Here is a 16,813-nt window from a genome sequence, read left to right as displayed (position 1 = left end):
ACATAAGATGTCTTACTACTCGCCAAGCTTTGGGTTGGCCATTTGGATAGGGAAGGTATCAGACACCCACGTTTCTTCCACCCGTCTTGGTGTTTTTGTATGCAAATCAGGTGCTTGATCACTGAGCTATGGCATACGTTTTGTCCAAAGCGTACAAAAGTAGTGCTTAAGAACCCGGGGGCAAGGCAAAAGGGAAGCTTCTTAATTTATCTCAAATGAGTTTCTGCACAGAATTGCTTAATGCAACTTATTTTAAAAATTAGATGCGTGATCTTATTGGAAAAGATAGTAGTATTTGGTCCAGACTTTTTCCCCCTTGCAAAGAGATAGTCTTTGAGACAGATTTTTGTTTCAGTGCCAGTTTGAGAACAAAGGCTGCAGGAGAGAAGAGCCAGCCAGCAGGGACTTCCAGCGTACCATCACAAAGCCCATCATGGTGACCATGGAAGCTCCACACAGACCAGCTTCTCCTAGTCTGATGCCAGGTAGGTGCTTGGTTATTGGCTCAGGAAAATGGCATCCCTCACACCAGAGAGATTTCAGTGCCTGCATTTGGGAAAGACAGTCCGCACAGCCCCTTTCCAGGATATGAATGAAAATCCAGAGATATATGACACTTTTTTGTGCATCTCCTCTCATCTAGTTATAGGCAACATATAGCAGTGTTTGGGTGGGCCAATGAAACTCAAAAATATGCACTTGTTTTATGGAAGCCGTATACAAGATTTATGTTTTTGTCAGTCTCTCCCTCCTTTACCATAGATAATTCTAACCAGCAAGGAAAAGCAAAGGATGTCAGGAAGTTGCAGAAGGCACAGCAAGTTCCGAGTGAGTATGTGCTGATGTCTTCTTTAAGCATGTATCCTGGGATATGGAGAATAGAGCCAGTTCTGAATCTGAATTCCATCTCCTCTCCTAGAAGAAGACCCGGGGCTTTTCCCGTAGCTCAGTTCAAGTGCTCTACTCCCATCCGTGAACCAGCAGATAAGCCCCGGGACAAAGAAGGCCACCCTTCTCACACTTTCTCAGTGTCACCAGCTGACAGGAAAAGCATTTGCCAATCGCAACTGGCAATTATTTTGACAAATGGCTGCACTGCAGGTTTAACTATGTGCTGGAGCTTGCTTTTCTTTTCATTTGCTGCCTCTCCCAGAGTGGAGATCAGCTGCCCAAGCAAGGTGATTGGGACGAGGGGGCTGTTTATCTGCTGTTTCTCCTAGTCAGTCTTCAGGCCTAGATCAAGCAAACTACAGGCAGATGTAGAACGTCAGTTGTGCAAGCTGATTCTAACACAACTCAGTGTGTTAGACTTATAACAGACCTATAGCTGTTGTTTGTTTTGCTATTGTACCATGCACTGTTAGGCGCTGTGCTGTGAAGCAGTAGAGAAAGGGAAAAACCTCTCTCGTACATTTCATCTTGCAACTCCCCATCACTGCTGAGCAAGTACAACTCAGGCAGATTCAGGTCTCTGAGTTGAGGATTAAGAATTAATAAAGAAAAGACAGCGGATTGACCCTTCCCTCCTGTGGCTCACCTGATAGGTCTACCAATAAGATGGACAACCAAACACATGATTGTACCCACGGTTGTCATGGTGTTTTTGCTGCTCACAGGGCAAAACACTGCTTTAGCGTCACAACATCTAAGGATGACTTTAAGCAGCCCGAGGTATGGGTTGGGCACAAAGTGAAGGCAGATGTCTTGTGAATATAACAAAAGAAGCAAGGAGAGGAGGAATGGTGGCACATCAGTATCATGGAAAGGCTCAAATATGGCCAGATCGATGACTCCTTCTACAATGTTTTTCTAGTTCTTCAAGGTGTACATTTGGCTCTATTCCCCTAGAAGTGCCAGAAAAAGAGAGGAAAGCTTCCACTTGTTTAACAATATGATTCCAGTTACTTCTCATTAGGGATGTGCGAAACATGCCGATTCAGGAACAGAATGTACTGAATCTCCTCCTGATCACACTCTGGGCATCTCCTGTGACAGAATGTCCAAGGTTATCAAATTTGTTCTTGTCATGTTGACCCGAGTTGCATGAATCACACACATAAGCAGAGACGGGGAGTCTAAAAGAAGTTGTTATTAGAAATTTAGCTGTTGTTTGGGGGAGAGGTGAAAGGCAAAGACTGACAAGAACATGGAAGTACTGTCCATCACAGGAGAAGTTATGATACATCTAGGTGACAGAAAACAGTGGAGTTCAAAGGACACTTCAAAGACATTTGATGATTGGGATTCCAGGGGACAGAGGCAGTGAGAGGGAGGGTGAGTTATGAGCTTAAGATCCCAGAGAGAAGGAAAGAAGAGAGCAGAGAATAACAGAAGATAAAACAGCTGGCAACTCTTCATCTCTACAATGTTATCTATAAGTCAACTCTTCAATGTTACAAGGAGTTACCCAGGGCAGGGAGGAGGAAGGGAATTGTTTAAAATCTGTCTAGCTATCTGAAAGTTAAAATAACTCTCCACACAAGGAAGAAGGAAATAAATATAAACAAAATAAGATCCATTAATGAGGGAGAAAATGAAAGGAAGAACTTAAGAGATAAGCAGTGAAGGAAATACAATAGCAATAGATTTATACTGCTCCATAGTGCTTTACAGCACGCTCTGAGCTATTTTCAGAGTCAGCAAATTGCTCCCACCAATCTGGGTCCTCCTTTTACTAACCTCAGAAGGATGGAGGGCTGAGTCAACCTTAAGCCGGTCAGGGTCGAACTCCTGGCCGTGGGCATAGTTAGCCTGCAATACTGCATTCTAACCACTGTGCCACCAGGGCTCATAATATTTAAGAAAAAGCAAAATTGCAAAAATAACAGGGGCAACGGTAAAATAAAGAGAATTTTGAAATATAAATTCACTATAAACAGCATTTCTGGCAGTTACAAACAACAAGACATCTATTTAATTTGTAAATAGCCTATTAATAAATGTAGCTGTTTCACTAGTTGAATTGCACGCATAGCCTAGTTTGTTGCCATTCTAAAATATCTGGAATAGCATCAGGGGAAGAACCAGATATTCCAAAGTTCTCCAGAACATATACAAATAGGTCTTGTATACCCTTAATTATTAAACTGGAAAATAATAACTGGCTTATAATTCTTTACATTCAAAGTATGTGCTATTTGCCAGGTTTCCCAAAATAACATACCTCCCACAACTCTGAAATCTGCCCAATTTTGATATAATGAGTTTGAAATAAGAAGATTCTTTTGCAAGAGTTAGAACAATCTTCCTCTTTGTTTCAATAAATGAACTAAAATGAATGGAACCTTGATTTTAGGTTTTTTTTTCTCTCTCTTGCAATCTTTAATTTTTGGGACTTGTTTCATATGTTGCAACTGGTTTTATTGGGCAAAGGGAACAAGACTTCTCAATTCCATGTATTTCCAACTTTTCTGCAGTTACTCCTCCCCCAGTTCTGGAGTTTCCAGCTGTCATTGGCATAGCCTTTTCAGCATTCATCATTGGCATCTCCCTCACTGGTGGCCTCTGGTTCATTCATTCTCAGACGCGTATGTAGAAGGACAGTTTTCAATGCTATTGCTATAACATTATTCCATGTTCCTTCTGGCTGCTGCTAATGTCTGCGAAAAAAAGTATCACAGTAGACCAGATGAAGGGCCATTTAGTTCAACCTGGTTTTTCCCAGAATGGTCAACCAGAGGACAATGAAGACCCATTAAGGGTTAAGTTTAAATGAGCACTATTGCATCTGTACCCCTTTGATGGGAACTTCCAGACAATAACTTTTATGAGCAGAATAGTATTATAAATATAGGAGACCCATTGCCTAGTTTCTCCATATAATTTTATACAACTCTATTATCTCTTTACTATTACTACTGTTGAAAAGCCAAAAGATAAACATTTTCTCTGTAGAAATAGCTCCAGCTCTTGAAACTTTTTGGGTGATGTATTTATCAGAACTTTAGACAGTGGTCTAAATGTAATTGTATTCTAGCTTTATAGAAACAAATAAATGAATCCCAACATAGATTTCATATTTTTATGGCTACTGCATATGAATCAGAGGTGGGTTCCAGCAGCTGCTATTGCCAGTTCGCTCGTGGTTGCACAGCACACGTGCATACAGGGCGGGGCATAACCTTTTCCTAGGGGGTCACAGCAACACTTGTAATAACAACACAAATAATTCATACACCATTCGAAAGCCCATCAAAAACTGAGTTTATTGACACGATTTAATAGTCAGTATGACCACCATTAGCCCTTCGAACAGCATTCAAACGAGGTGGATAAGAACACAACAAATCTTTAAACAGTCATTATTTTGCAATTCTAGGGTGGGGCATAACCTTTTCCTAGGGGGTCACAGCAAGATCGACAGCAGTTTACAACTTCCGCGACACCTCATTTTAAAGCCCATAAAAAACTGAATTGAATGAGCTATTAAATGTTAAATTTGCTTTAAGAATGGCTGGAAAATTCGATTCGGAAGAACAAAGGATCATTGACAGAATAAAATGCATTGCCTTTCGAGAGGCACCTCGTTTGAATGCTGTTCGAAGGGCTAATGGTGGTCATACTGACTATTAAATCGTGTCAATAAACTCAGTTTTTGATGGGCTTTCGAATGGTGTATGAATTATTTGTGTTGTTATTACAAGTGTTGCTGTGACCCCCCTAGGAAAAGGTTATGCCCCGCCCTGTACAGTACTAAAAAATTGCTTCTGCGCATGCCAGTTCCAGCGACCCAGGCCGCCAAGTTACTACTGGTTCAAACCGGTAGGAACCCACCTCTGATATGAATTAATGTTTCAAGCTCTTTAGAACTGACATGACAGACTAGGAAAGGTGTCCTGGAATTGCAATAAATTTATAACCCTGATTATGAGGCTCCAACATTTGTCTCCTGGTGTATCCTCAATATCAATCTAGACAAATTCCTCAAGAAGCTCTAATGAGACATATTTTCAAATGCTTTTTGAAAGCACCTGATCCATTGGATCAGAAAGAACTGAATAAATTAAGTATCGTTCAGTATAAAAATGGTAAAATATTGTTAAACTATTTATCTAAAACTAAGTAGAAATCCATTATAATCCTATAACAGTTTTACTGTAATGTAGAAAAAGATACTTTATTATAACCAGAAACCAGACAGATTAAATGCTTATCAATACTAAACAATAAAACAATACAGACAATTGCAGTAATGTCATTAAAGGATTAAAGAATGCTTCATCTATAACTATTCCCATGCATAGCAACCTAAAACCACTCCAAGACATTCAAGATAAAAATTAAATTGTAACTGACAAGCAGTCAATTGGCCAGTTTACAGAGGTAGCTTAGATGTTACAGATAGTTCTTGATGTATGACCACAATTGAGCCCAGAATTTATGTTGCTAAGCAAGACAGTTGAGTTTTGCCCCATTTTGCGACTTTTCTTGCCACAGAATCACTGCAGTTAACCTAGTAACATGGTTGTTAAATCAGTCTGGCTTCCCCAATGACTTTGTTTGTCAGAAAGTCACAAAGAATTATCTCGGGACACTGCCACTGACATAAATATGAATCCGCTGCCAAGGATCCAAATTTTGATCTCATGACAGGGGGATGCTGCAATGGTTGTGTGAAAAATGGTCATAAGCCACTTTTTTCAGTGCTGCTGTAACTTCAATCACTAAATGAATGATTGTAAGATTGTAATATTTCTTGTCCCACTACTATTACACAAATTTTGCAACATTTTTGTCTCAAAGCAGCAGAAAATGACTTTGACCAGTTTTCAGGATAGAACAGGAAAGCTGTGATGGAGTTCATGCAATAATCACTGGATTATAAACTACTGGTCCCAGCAGTTTTCCCATGCCTTTCAGAAGTGGTTTGCCCTTACCTTCTCCTAGAGCTGAGGGAGAGTGAATGACCCAAGGCCACCCAGCTGGCTTTGCCATGGGATTCAGTCCTCTCTCATTTCCTGTTTAACAGCTACTGTGTATGAAGCCATAGTCATCTGTTGGTTGGACTGAAGCGACATTAGTGTGCTGACGATATGCAGCTATGTATACCTGGGCTGAGTGATGCCATGGAGTGATACTGCAGAGTGTCATGTCATGTGTGATGCAATGGCTGCCCGAGGGATGCCATGGGGGTTCCTGTCTTGGTGCTCTGGGATCTGGATGGGGAAAAACAGGCTTTGACTCAATCATGTAAGATCAAATGTTTTTGGGGTTGTAGGATCTCCAAGTTCCAGTGACCTTTTATCTTTTGTTCTAGGGAAAGTTGCACTGTCCATTGTGCCTAGATTTGGGGCTGTGTTGATTGTGTCTTCCTCAAATAGTAGGTTGCACTGTGGCCAAGAGACTCTTTGTAAAGCTTTGTGTGATGTGTCGATTGCACCTGTTCCTGGATTGGGAGGCCTTACTCACTGTCACTTATGCCTTTGTCACCTTCCATTTGGATTACTGAAATGAGCTCTTCCTGGGGTTACTCTTGAAGAGTATTCTGGAAGCTTCAGCTGGAGCAAAAGGCACCATTGTAAGGGCAGGAGGGATATGCGGTGGGTGCCATCTCCAAAACAGCTCCATTTGGCAGGGCCAAGGCACTGTGCCTTTTCTGCTGTGGCCCACATCCCCTGGAATATCGTCTCCATCTCTGATAGACTTCCAGAAGTCCCTTAAACTCCATCCCCTTTTTTTCACCAGCCTTGAGGATCCTGGGTGGTTGAATGAGATTGAGTGTGGTTTGTTCTCTCACTTTCTAGGATTTTATCTATTTATTTCAGTTGTAACTGATTTTAGATTGCTAGGGAGTTTTTAGCTGTTGTGGTGGTTTATGCCGCCCAAAGTCACGTTTGTGAGATGGGTAGCTATATGCAAATAGTCCTTGACTTATGACTGTAATGGAGCCTGCCCATTACAGTCATATCTCCCTATTTTGGCCAACGACTATGAAAGTTGTTAGACAGAGCATGGGAAGTTTATATATCACCCCATAGTCCTTTATAGCACTCTCCAGGCAGGTTATAATGTCAGCCTATTGCCCCCAACAATCTGGGTCCTCTTTTACCATCCATGGAAGGATGGAAGATCTTGCGCATGTCAAGATAGAATTCCTCCTGACTGTGGGACCAATTAGCCTGCATTCACTTTGCCACCAAGGCTCATTGTTATCTCCTGTGAGAACTACTTGCCTTCCTGAAAAATATAACTTCAATCACAAATTGCTGTTCAACATCCTTCTTTTAATGCACTGAAGTCTTGATGTTATTAGCAATAAGCTTTTGAAAAATCATTTTTAGAAACTGTTACTTTCTTGCATGATCCTCCTCCTTCTCTTCCTCCCACTCCCACTCACCCACCCTGATAAATTTGTGTCCATTTTGGTAATCCTTGTTTTGACAAACATCTACCGTATTTTTCAGAGTATAAGACGCACCTCCCTCCCCCCCAAGAGCGTGGAAATGTTGGTGCATTTTATACACCAAATACAGACATTTCTGGCCTCTTGAAGCCCTGCCCTCGCATCCCATTTTTGCAAAAAACGGGCCATTTTTCGCAAAAACTAAGGCATTTTTGCCTTCCCTCAGCTCTCAGTAGCACTCTGCAGTCTTCAGCAGGGCTGGGAGAAGGCAAAAAAGTCTCCATTTTTGCAAAAAATTGTCCTGTTTTTCACCCATTTTTCGCAAAAACAGGGGTGCTTTTGCCTTCCCCCAGCCCTGCTGAAGCCTACAGAGTGCTCCTAAAGACTGGGGAGGACAAAAACTTTTTTTTTCTTATTTACCTCTTTGAAATCTTGGTGCGTCTTATACACCGGTGCGTCTTATAGTCCAAAAAATATGGTATTTTCAAACAGGAGCCTTTTTTCCCTGAAAAGTCTCCTTAACCATGCTTGATACCTATGCTCTACTGACCTCTTTTGGGACAATATAGTAATAACCAAATTTGTGCAGTGCTGAAGGCGTTGATCTAGAAACCAGGTTGCTGTGAATACTAGTCCTTCCTTAGGCATAAAAGCCAGCGGGGTGACTTTGGGCCAGTCACTCTCTCAGCCCAAACTACCTCATAGGACTGCTTTAGGGAAAATAGAAGGTGGGAGGATTATGTACGCTGCTTTGAACTGTATAAAATAAATGTGGGATATACATGTGATAATTTAGGTGGATTTCCATTATCATGGGTTTGAACTCCCCCCACTTCTCCAACCCTTCTAGAAATATCTGATCCAATTAAATTTCCCATCACTTTGTCTTTCTTATATTGGCTGTACGATTATTGTTCATGATTCTTTAAGAAGGCCTGAGATTCAACACAGAAAGTGGTGGGGAAAGAAACCAAATTATGTACTTAGGCTTAGGTATAGTAAGAGTAATGAATTAAGGTGTTAAAATGGAGAACAAATAATTACTGTTTTATTAATGGACAGATGATGGAAAGGGAACATGGCATTTAGGTGAGGGTCTACAGTTAAAATTACTCAGCCTTGTGGTTCTGCCACATTTCATTTTTACTCCTATAAGAAATGTACTACAGAATGTTACTTTAGAATAAGCAGACCATATGTCACAATGCTTTCTGTGCATAAGTGTAATTTTCAAACTCAGTTCTCACCATGAAGAAAAGACAACTAAACTGACACAAAGTAGAGTTCAGACAGAAGAATTAAATCTATGGGATAGTGAAATCCATGTCCCTTTTCTTTCTTCAAAATCTTTAGCAGATACTGTATATCCTGGGCTTTTTTCCCCCTAGGAAATAAAATTAGTTCTAAAAATTAAGAGTTTCATATGTTATCACTGTCCTTGAATTCTTAGGTAAGATGGCTGCCAGGAAGAAGGCCCAGCTTGCAAATGAGAAAGGTAAGGTAGTCAGCCTTGGTAATTGTATTTATTGGTACTTGATTCCTAGTTTCAAAAAATAATTGAGCTCTGCATGTGAAGGAAGCCAACCTAGTCAATTTTATTGGCTTTATATTTCCCTGGAGTGTTTTCCCCAAAGTATTATGGGAGTTATAATGCAGTAAGGATGCACAGATCCCTAGCTTCTCTCCCCTAATACAAAATATGCTCTTGTTCACTCTTCCACAGGAATCCCTAGTTTGGCTTGAACACCCCAAAATGCAGCTTTCTCTACCCAAGTGCTCTTCAAATATTTCAGTAAATTACTTGGTGCAAATGCTCCTGCTCTGAGCCAAATCAGGACTGTTGCACATTTCAGCTAGTTTTGTTTGACCTCATATGTAAGAAGCCAGAGTTACACATAGATGCTCATAAATAAACCCAGAACAAATAGTAGAAGGCGAGTTTGCCCATTTGTGGAAGAGGCAATAATCCTACATTGAAAGTAAGCAAGCAGAAAGGGTTGCTGGAGAAAGAAAAAGAATGACACGTTTATATTTTATTGCATTTCACCTACCAGCTCCTGAAGAAACAGCTGTTTCCAGCACTCAGGATATTTCCTCAGCTGTGAATGTTAACAGTCCTGCAGATAATTTCGTGCCCTAGAAGCCTCTCCTGAAACACAGGTAGCTGAATTTGTGAATGTTTGTGGGAAAATATGACTGGGATTCCAATAGTGACAAAAACAATGAAGGCCAAAACTACTGTCAGATGATACATATGTGGGACTGTCTTTCATTTTCAATGAACTATTACTCATTCCATGGATTTGGTTGAGAATGAAGAACTCTTGAGCAAGTGTTAGACTGACAATGAAGTAACTCACAAGTGACTGGTCATCTACTTTTCATTGCCTGAAACTTTTATTTAAAAAAAATTGGGTGAGTGCCATAACAATCTAGCACAGTGGTTCTCAACCTGTGAGTCGGGACCCCTTTGGGGGTTAAACGACCCTTTCACAGGGGTCGCCTAAGACCACCGGAAAACACATATTTTAAATGGTCTTAGAAACCAAGACATCAATTTTATGATTGGGGGTCACCACAACATGAGGAATTATAATAAAGGGTCGTGGCATTGGGAAGGTTGAGAACCACTGATCTAGCATTTCCAAACTGTATGGCATACTAGGGTCAATTTCCTGTGCCACTGAACTAAAATGGACAGCCCTGTGCACGACCAAACCTGGACTAACGGTAGGTACAATCCCTTTAATCTGAACAGAACTGAAACCGCTAAGACATATTGTATGTTGGTTTTGTGACTGCTTTATAGTAGTATATCTCAAAAATAGTGAACACAGGTTGTTGTTTTGAGCTCCGAGCTTGGCAATTTGGTTGCAAACGTTTCGTCACCATTCAAGGAGACATTGTCAGTGCGCAAGAAATGTTTGCAACCAAATTGCCATGCTCAGAGCTCAAACCAACAGTCTAACTACCAACCCAAGCTATTAATATTCAAACACGTTTCACAGTGAATATAGCTGGTGAATATAGAGCAGCTTGCACTACAAGCACTATTTCCACCTGTTGCAAAATGCAGTCCTACCACAGTCTGTGAGAGATTATGGCTAAAGAAACAGTGGAAAGTAAGGTTGATTAGTATGTTAACCTGCAAGCCAGCCACTTCACCAATTACAGGTAGTCCTCAACTTATAACAGTTCATTTAGTGACTGTTCAAAGTTACGGTACTGGAAAAAGTGACTTATGATCATTTTTCACACTTATGACCCTTGCAGCATTTCCCCATGGTCACGTGATCAAAATTCAGATGCTTGGCAACTGGTTCATACTTATGACGGTTGCAATGTCCCGGGGTCATGTGATCCCCTTTTGCGACCTTCTGACAAGCAAAGTCAGTGGGGGATCCAGATTCACTTAACAGCTGTGTTACTAACTTAACAAATGCAATGATTCACTTAACAAATGTGGGAAGAAAAGTCGTAAAATGGGGCCAACTCACTTAACATGTTTGCTAGGTAAAACTTAAATGTTTCACTTAGCAAACTTGGGGCTCAATTGTGGTCGTAACTCGAGGACTACCTGTATGGAAAGAGACAGAAAGGAGCTACATAGCAGTTGTAAAATTGATCCCAGTGAATTGTATAAAATTGTTGCTTTTGTAATACTGGGTTAAAGGACATGCAAAAAAAAAAAAAAAAACAACTGCAGAGAAGAACATGAGAATTGTAACAGGGTGGTTAGAAGTGCAAAAACCATTTTTCTATCCACTTTTTTTTAAATCTCTTAACAGATTCTGAGATGAATTTCCAAGCATCTATAAACCTACTAGCCTTCTCCCTTTATTACAAGTGGAAGCTTCAATATCTTTTTACTATCCTTGAATTGGTGCTTGATGGTCTAGCTTCAGTAAGTAAATGAGCAGCAGGAAGGTTTTTCATTATGGTACAAGGTGGAAGACTAGATAGCCGTGCCTCTTCGTTGAAGTGTGCCTCTTCTCTCTTATTGGGCCATCAACAAAGGGAACTGTCCTGTTTGAGTCTGTGCTGAAATATCTACATTCCTCTACTGTGCTAGATGTGCTGATGCTGTTATAGGTGGGGAAATTGTCAATTAAACACACTGGGAGAAAAGATAGATCAGGGAACGTTTAATAATTCCTACTGAGTGTTATCTGGCTGTGTTTTCCTGTCCAATAGTGCTAATACTTTGTAACTGATATATTTACATGACATGCCGTATCCAGCAAATAAACTATTTTATATCTTAATGTATTGATCCATTAATCAAGTGTACTAAAAAAGGCTGAATTTCTACAGTATGTTAAACTACTGCCTCCCCACAATCATAGCCCAGAATCTTACACCATTTCTTTATTAAAGTATATTATAAAATATCCATATTATATTATATTTATATTACAAATTTATAATATATCTTAACTATATTATAAAATATAAACTAAATCAGCTCCAAATGTTTTTAAAGAAGAAGTAGCAAAAAGTTCAAAGTTAGAAAATGTTGAGATTACTTTTGTCATAACAAGGGAATTTTGTTAGTGACAACGCAAATGATACAGTTTCCTATTAAATCCAGCAGTCTGCTTCTGCAGACTAGCAAAAAAAGCACTGTGACTCTTTAGCAGCAACAGTAGTCTTCCCACTTTATGCTATTATTTGCAAATGCCACTCATTTGATAACATAACACATGCTTTGTTTGCAAACTCTTATTTAGTGGTCAAGTAATTAACAGAGGCAGCTGTTGACTTGCCACCTCATCTGGAACCAGAATTTCCATTGCCAAGCAAAGGGGTGGTTCGTGAGTTTTGCTATTTTTTTGCCACAATTGTTAAGCAAATCATTTTAGTTGTTAAGTGAAGGGCATGTTTTTTAAGCAAGTTGGTTTCCCCCATTGACTTTGCTTGTTGGAAGTTGGCTGGGAAGGATGAAAATGGCAATCATGTGACCCCAGGATATTTCAACCATTGCACAATATATGCTGGTTGCCAAATGCTCAAATTTTGAGCACATGACCATGGCGATGCTGTGCAAGTTATAAGTGTGAGGACCAGTTGTCTCTTTTTTTCAGTGTCATTGTAACTTTGGCCCCTAAATGAAGGGTAAGTTGATTAATATTTATTTATTTAAAAATGTATTGGCTGCCCATCTTACCATAAGGTAATTCTGGACAGTTTATAGTTACATTTCGGTTAAAATAAAAAGTTAAAATCAAACATGAAAACCAAAGACACATGAGAAGGGTGGGGGGCACTGGAATCTGTTATTACTCAATCAGCCACCTCCATTGTGCTGTTCCCCACTGGGCCCTTAAGCCGACTGGCACAGCCATATCTTTAGGTCCTTACGAAAATATAGGTCGAGGCCTGCCTCACATTGAGGGACAAGGAGCAACAACTGAGAAGGGCATCCTCCTGGACCCTGACAGACAGAATAGTAAGACTGACAGGACCAGCAGCATGCCTCCTCTGCCAGCACTGGGCCAATCCCAGTGGGGTGAGATTGTCCCTCAAGTAACCTGGACCCATGGCATGAAGAGTTTTAAAGGTGATTACCAACACTTTGAATTGCACTCAGAAGCAGACTAGCAATAGCACTTAAGCTTACATACCGCTTCACAATGCTTTACAGTCTTCTTTAAATGGTTTACAGAGTCAACATAATGCCCCCAACACTCTGGGTCCTCATTTTACCAACCTCAGAAGGACGGAAAGCTGAGTCAACCTTGAGCCTGGTGAGAATCAAACTGCTGAAATGCTGGCAGTTGGCAGTCATCAAAATTAGCCTGCAATGCTGCATTCTAACTACTGCGCCACCACGGCTCTGGTAACCAATGCAACTGGCAGAGCTGTGGTGTTACAGGGGCCATTTTTTGGGGCCCCAAAACTACTATGTTGCACTCTGGACCAGCTGCAGCATCCAAATGTTCTTCAAGGGTAGCCCCATATAGTTGCAACATATCTTACAATAGTCCAATCATGAGATGACATGGGGTTGAACAATTGAGTGCAGGGAATCCTGGTCCAGGAAAGGCTGCAACTGGCGCACAAAATGAAGTTTTGCAAAGGCTCTCCTAGCCTTGACTGCCACCTGTTCCTTAAATAGAAGTCATGAGTCCAGGAGAACCTCAAATTTGCGAACTGGGTCTTTCTGAGGAAGTGCCACCCCATCAAGAGTCAAAGATGACAAAGTCCAAGATCCTGGAGCCCAGTCCGGAACCCAAACCCATTCGGTTTTGCCAGGATTCAGTTGAAGCCTGTTGTCCCCCAACTAGGACTCCACAGCCTCCAAGCATCGCAAAACGGCTACCACACCCTCACTTGGGTCACCAAAAAGGGGAATATACAATTGGAAATATCTGTTGTATTTGTTTGTTTATGTGATTATTTATGAATACATTATTTAAATTGCACCTTTAATATTTTTACATACAACTCAAGGTGGTGAACATATCCAACACACATTCCAACTGCTAATTTTCCCACGATAGCCCTGGGAGGTGTGTTGGGATGAGAGAGAATGACTGGCCCAAACGTTGTTTGTTAACAGCTTCTAATTTAACCTTCATTATTGGCCAAATCTTGGGAGACAAGATAAAGTGGGCTCATTCTTCAATGTATACACAAACAATAACATGGCATTGTAGAGCATCCCTGCTTGATGGGAGCTAATGCTGGCAGGTTCTCAACATTCATGTCACAGCAATTAAGTTTTCCAGAAGCTGTCAGGTATTCTGAATAAAGGACCACATATTTCTTTTCTGGCCTATCCTAGTTTGCCTAGCAGAACTTGGGATTTGGTGTGGGACGTTTATGAGTAGTAAGAATGGTAAGATAGGCCTTCCAGTTGTGATTACAACCCACAATATTTTCTTGAAAAAGCTAAAAACTTCCCAATTTTGGAACAATTGTAATGCAGATGTTGACACCCCCTAGGTACAGCCAGTACTTTTTCCCAATGATGAGTACTGTAGTCCAAAAAGGGCTGAGACACAAAGTTAAAGACCGTGTAAATAGTTTATTATTATTTTTTTAGTACAGGTACTTTGTACAACAATATTTGTTTTAAAATGGGAATGGGCTGGAAAAATGGAAGTTATATTCTGAGTAGCAGAGAAGGGACACTGGTACGTACTTACACTAAACACATGATTTTTGGAACTGTTTGGTGGGAGGAATATGAGAGAACAATACATTCTAACTGGAAAGCAAGCACACACTGTTACGGGCAGGCTGCTTCTGGACATTCAGCAGCTTGCTAGCGTTCAGTGGTCTAGCTGTACAGGATAGGAGAAAGTCAGTATATGAAGATAAAATGTGGGCAGGGAAGAGCACTGTGCATGGGATAGCCCCAGTAAGATAGAGCATGTCATTGGCTTCACTAGCTCTTCCACTTTAAAACATGAGAACAAGAAACACAACAAAGATATGAATTTGCATTGCTAACTTCAATGCAATGTGGCCAATTTCATTTATAGCAGCAGGCAAGCTGATCCCATTCGAATTTTGTGCATTTCAGAAACTACCACACACATAGCAAGAGTATTTTTACATACACATGGCAGAACATGTCCTTCAAAACAATGGTTCCTCAGGATTCTCTAGGCAATAATATCATAGCCAAAGAGAGAAGCTGTCTTTTTCCTCACCACATCAATATCAAATCTGCTTAAGCAATTTGCATAATCAAAATGCATTTGGTGCCAGATTATTCCCAATCTAAAACATGATCTCCCGATTAAATAAAATTCTTAATCTGGGCTATCATCTTAGGTTATTATTATTCCTTCCTTTCTATCATTATGTTGCCTGAACATACAGTACATTTTAATAACCCAAAGCTCTTGCTTTATTGAAATCTGTTGCAAAGTCATTCTGATCAAGCTTAATTTTGGTACCGTTTAAAAATTCTCTCTTCACAATATAAAAGTGTGTTTGCATGTGAGGAGAAATACAGAGAGGAGGACAATGTATCCCAACAGAATAATAAACCATTTTGGGGGAAACAAATCCCACAGGGATTAGATGGTTTTCCTCATTATATTTTCTTAAGAAAATTAAAAAAAAATGAATGTAGTGAAAAAAAAAATTCTTATATCTTTTAACAGTAGTGTTTAACAATTTGAGGTAAAGACTAACAAAACATTTTACAGGTATTCATAGTGAGATTTTGACCTGTTACATAAAATTAATTATCAACAGTACAGAACAAGAGCATTCACACTCTTACTTTTGCCCATTAAAAAAACAAAACATTATTTTTAACCGTGTGTGCTGGCAATTTCACAGATGCTAACCAGTACACGACTCAAATAACCAGAGTAGATTCACAGAATTTAGTCCAGGATAGGAAATGTACCTTTTCTTGGTAGAAAGCACCATGCCCTCAATTTGGCTCCACTACTCTTAAAATGATGTGGTTTCTATGATCAAAGGCTAAATAAACTAGGACCTTGGAAATACAGACCAGTTTCCCCTTTCTCTCATTTTAATTCCACCCAGTTCCCTAAAACACATTGTTCTTTTAGGTTGCATTGCAGCCCAGGATAAGAGTGGGGAAGAAAGGTACCTCTTTAGTGTAATTTACAATATGTCGTCCAAAGTTAGGAAAGTTACAAGCTAGGTAAGTTCAATGCATCCTGCTTAAACAGGATGGGGCAAATGGCACCCAAACAGGATGCATTCAAGCGAGTACAGGTAGTTCTCGACTTACAACAGTTCATTTAGTGACACAATGCCTGGCCACTTGGTTCATAGTTATGACGGTTGCAGTGTCCTGGGGTCATATGATCCCCTTTTGTGACCTTCCAACAATCAAAGTCAATGGGGAAGCCAGATTCACTGAACAACTGAGTTACTAACTAAACAACTGCAATGATTCACTTAACAATTGTGGCAAGAAAGGTCATAAAATGGGGCAAACCTGACTTAATAAATGTTTCACTTAACAACATACATTTTTGGCTCAATTGTGGTTGTAAGTCGAGGAATGCCTGTAACTCAAATTCTAGAGTCAATCCTGGGGGGAGAACAGAAGTTATAATCCCAATCCCAGTCCTAACAAAGCACCATGTTGTATTCCTTCTGTGTAGAAGGAAATATAAAGAAAACCGCCACGAAAGTGCAAATTGAAGTATGCTGGTAGCTACCACAAGCACCATCTTCAGCCTCACCTGTCCAAAATAATCTGCTGGGGCAGTGTAACAGTCTGCTTTAAGATACTAGGTGTGTTAAACTACTTTATAGATAGGTCCTCTTTCTCAGCTAATGAATGTGAGGCTTATCACAAGATTCCTCATGATATTGTGTTCAAATATTTCGGGGTAGGCCATGGAAGATATGGTAAGAGAAGAGATACCTGTGGAAACTCATGACAGAAACAAAACTGCACCTCAAAGTGGTGTTTCGCTTCTTCCCTCGCTGAAGTTCTGCTGAAAATTTATTTATTTTATATAAATA

The 16,813-nt window shown here is 40.2% G+C and overlaps 1 protein-coding gene across 1 annotated transcript in view; it reads left to right on the top strand.

Annotated features, from left to right (window-relative positions):
• LOC106546762 (transforming growth factor beta receptor type 3) overlaps window positions 1-11,607 on the top strand; it is a 41,234-nt gene extending 29,627 nt beyond the window's left edge. The window contains exons 12-17 of the mRNA XM_087709713.1: window positions 356-485; window positions 763-828; window positions 3,417-3,527; window positions 8,793-8,837; window positions 9,397-9,502; window positions 11,131-11,607. Of these exons, the coding sequence (XP_087565839.1) occupies window positions 356-485; window positions 763-828; window positions 3,417-3,527; window positions 8,793-8,837; window positions 9,397-9,482 (438 nt within the window). The 3' untranslated portion in view covers window positions 9,483-9,502; window positions 11,131-11,607. The remainder of the gene's footprint in view (window positions 1-355; window positions 486-762; window positions 829-3,416; window positions 3,528-8,792; window positions 8,838-9,396; window positions 9,503-11,130) is intronic.
• Window positions 11,608-16,813: the final 5,206 nt, after the last annotated feature.

The sequence above is a fragment of the Thamnophis sirtalis genome, unplaced genomic scaffold (assembly GCF_051295495.1).
Source record: "Thamnophis sirtalis isolate CommonGarterSnake01/CBP01778 unplaced genomic scaffold, rThaSir2_p1.2 scaffold_3, whole genome shotgun sequence".
NCBI classification, from domain to species: domain Eukaryota; kingdom Metazoa; phylum Chordata; class Lepidosauria; order Squamata; family Natricidae; genus Thamnophis; species Thamnophis sirtalis.
The sequence above is the reverse complement of the archived record's forward strand: the minus strand, read 5'-3'. Positions and strand labels throughout refer to the sequence as shown.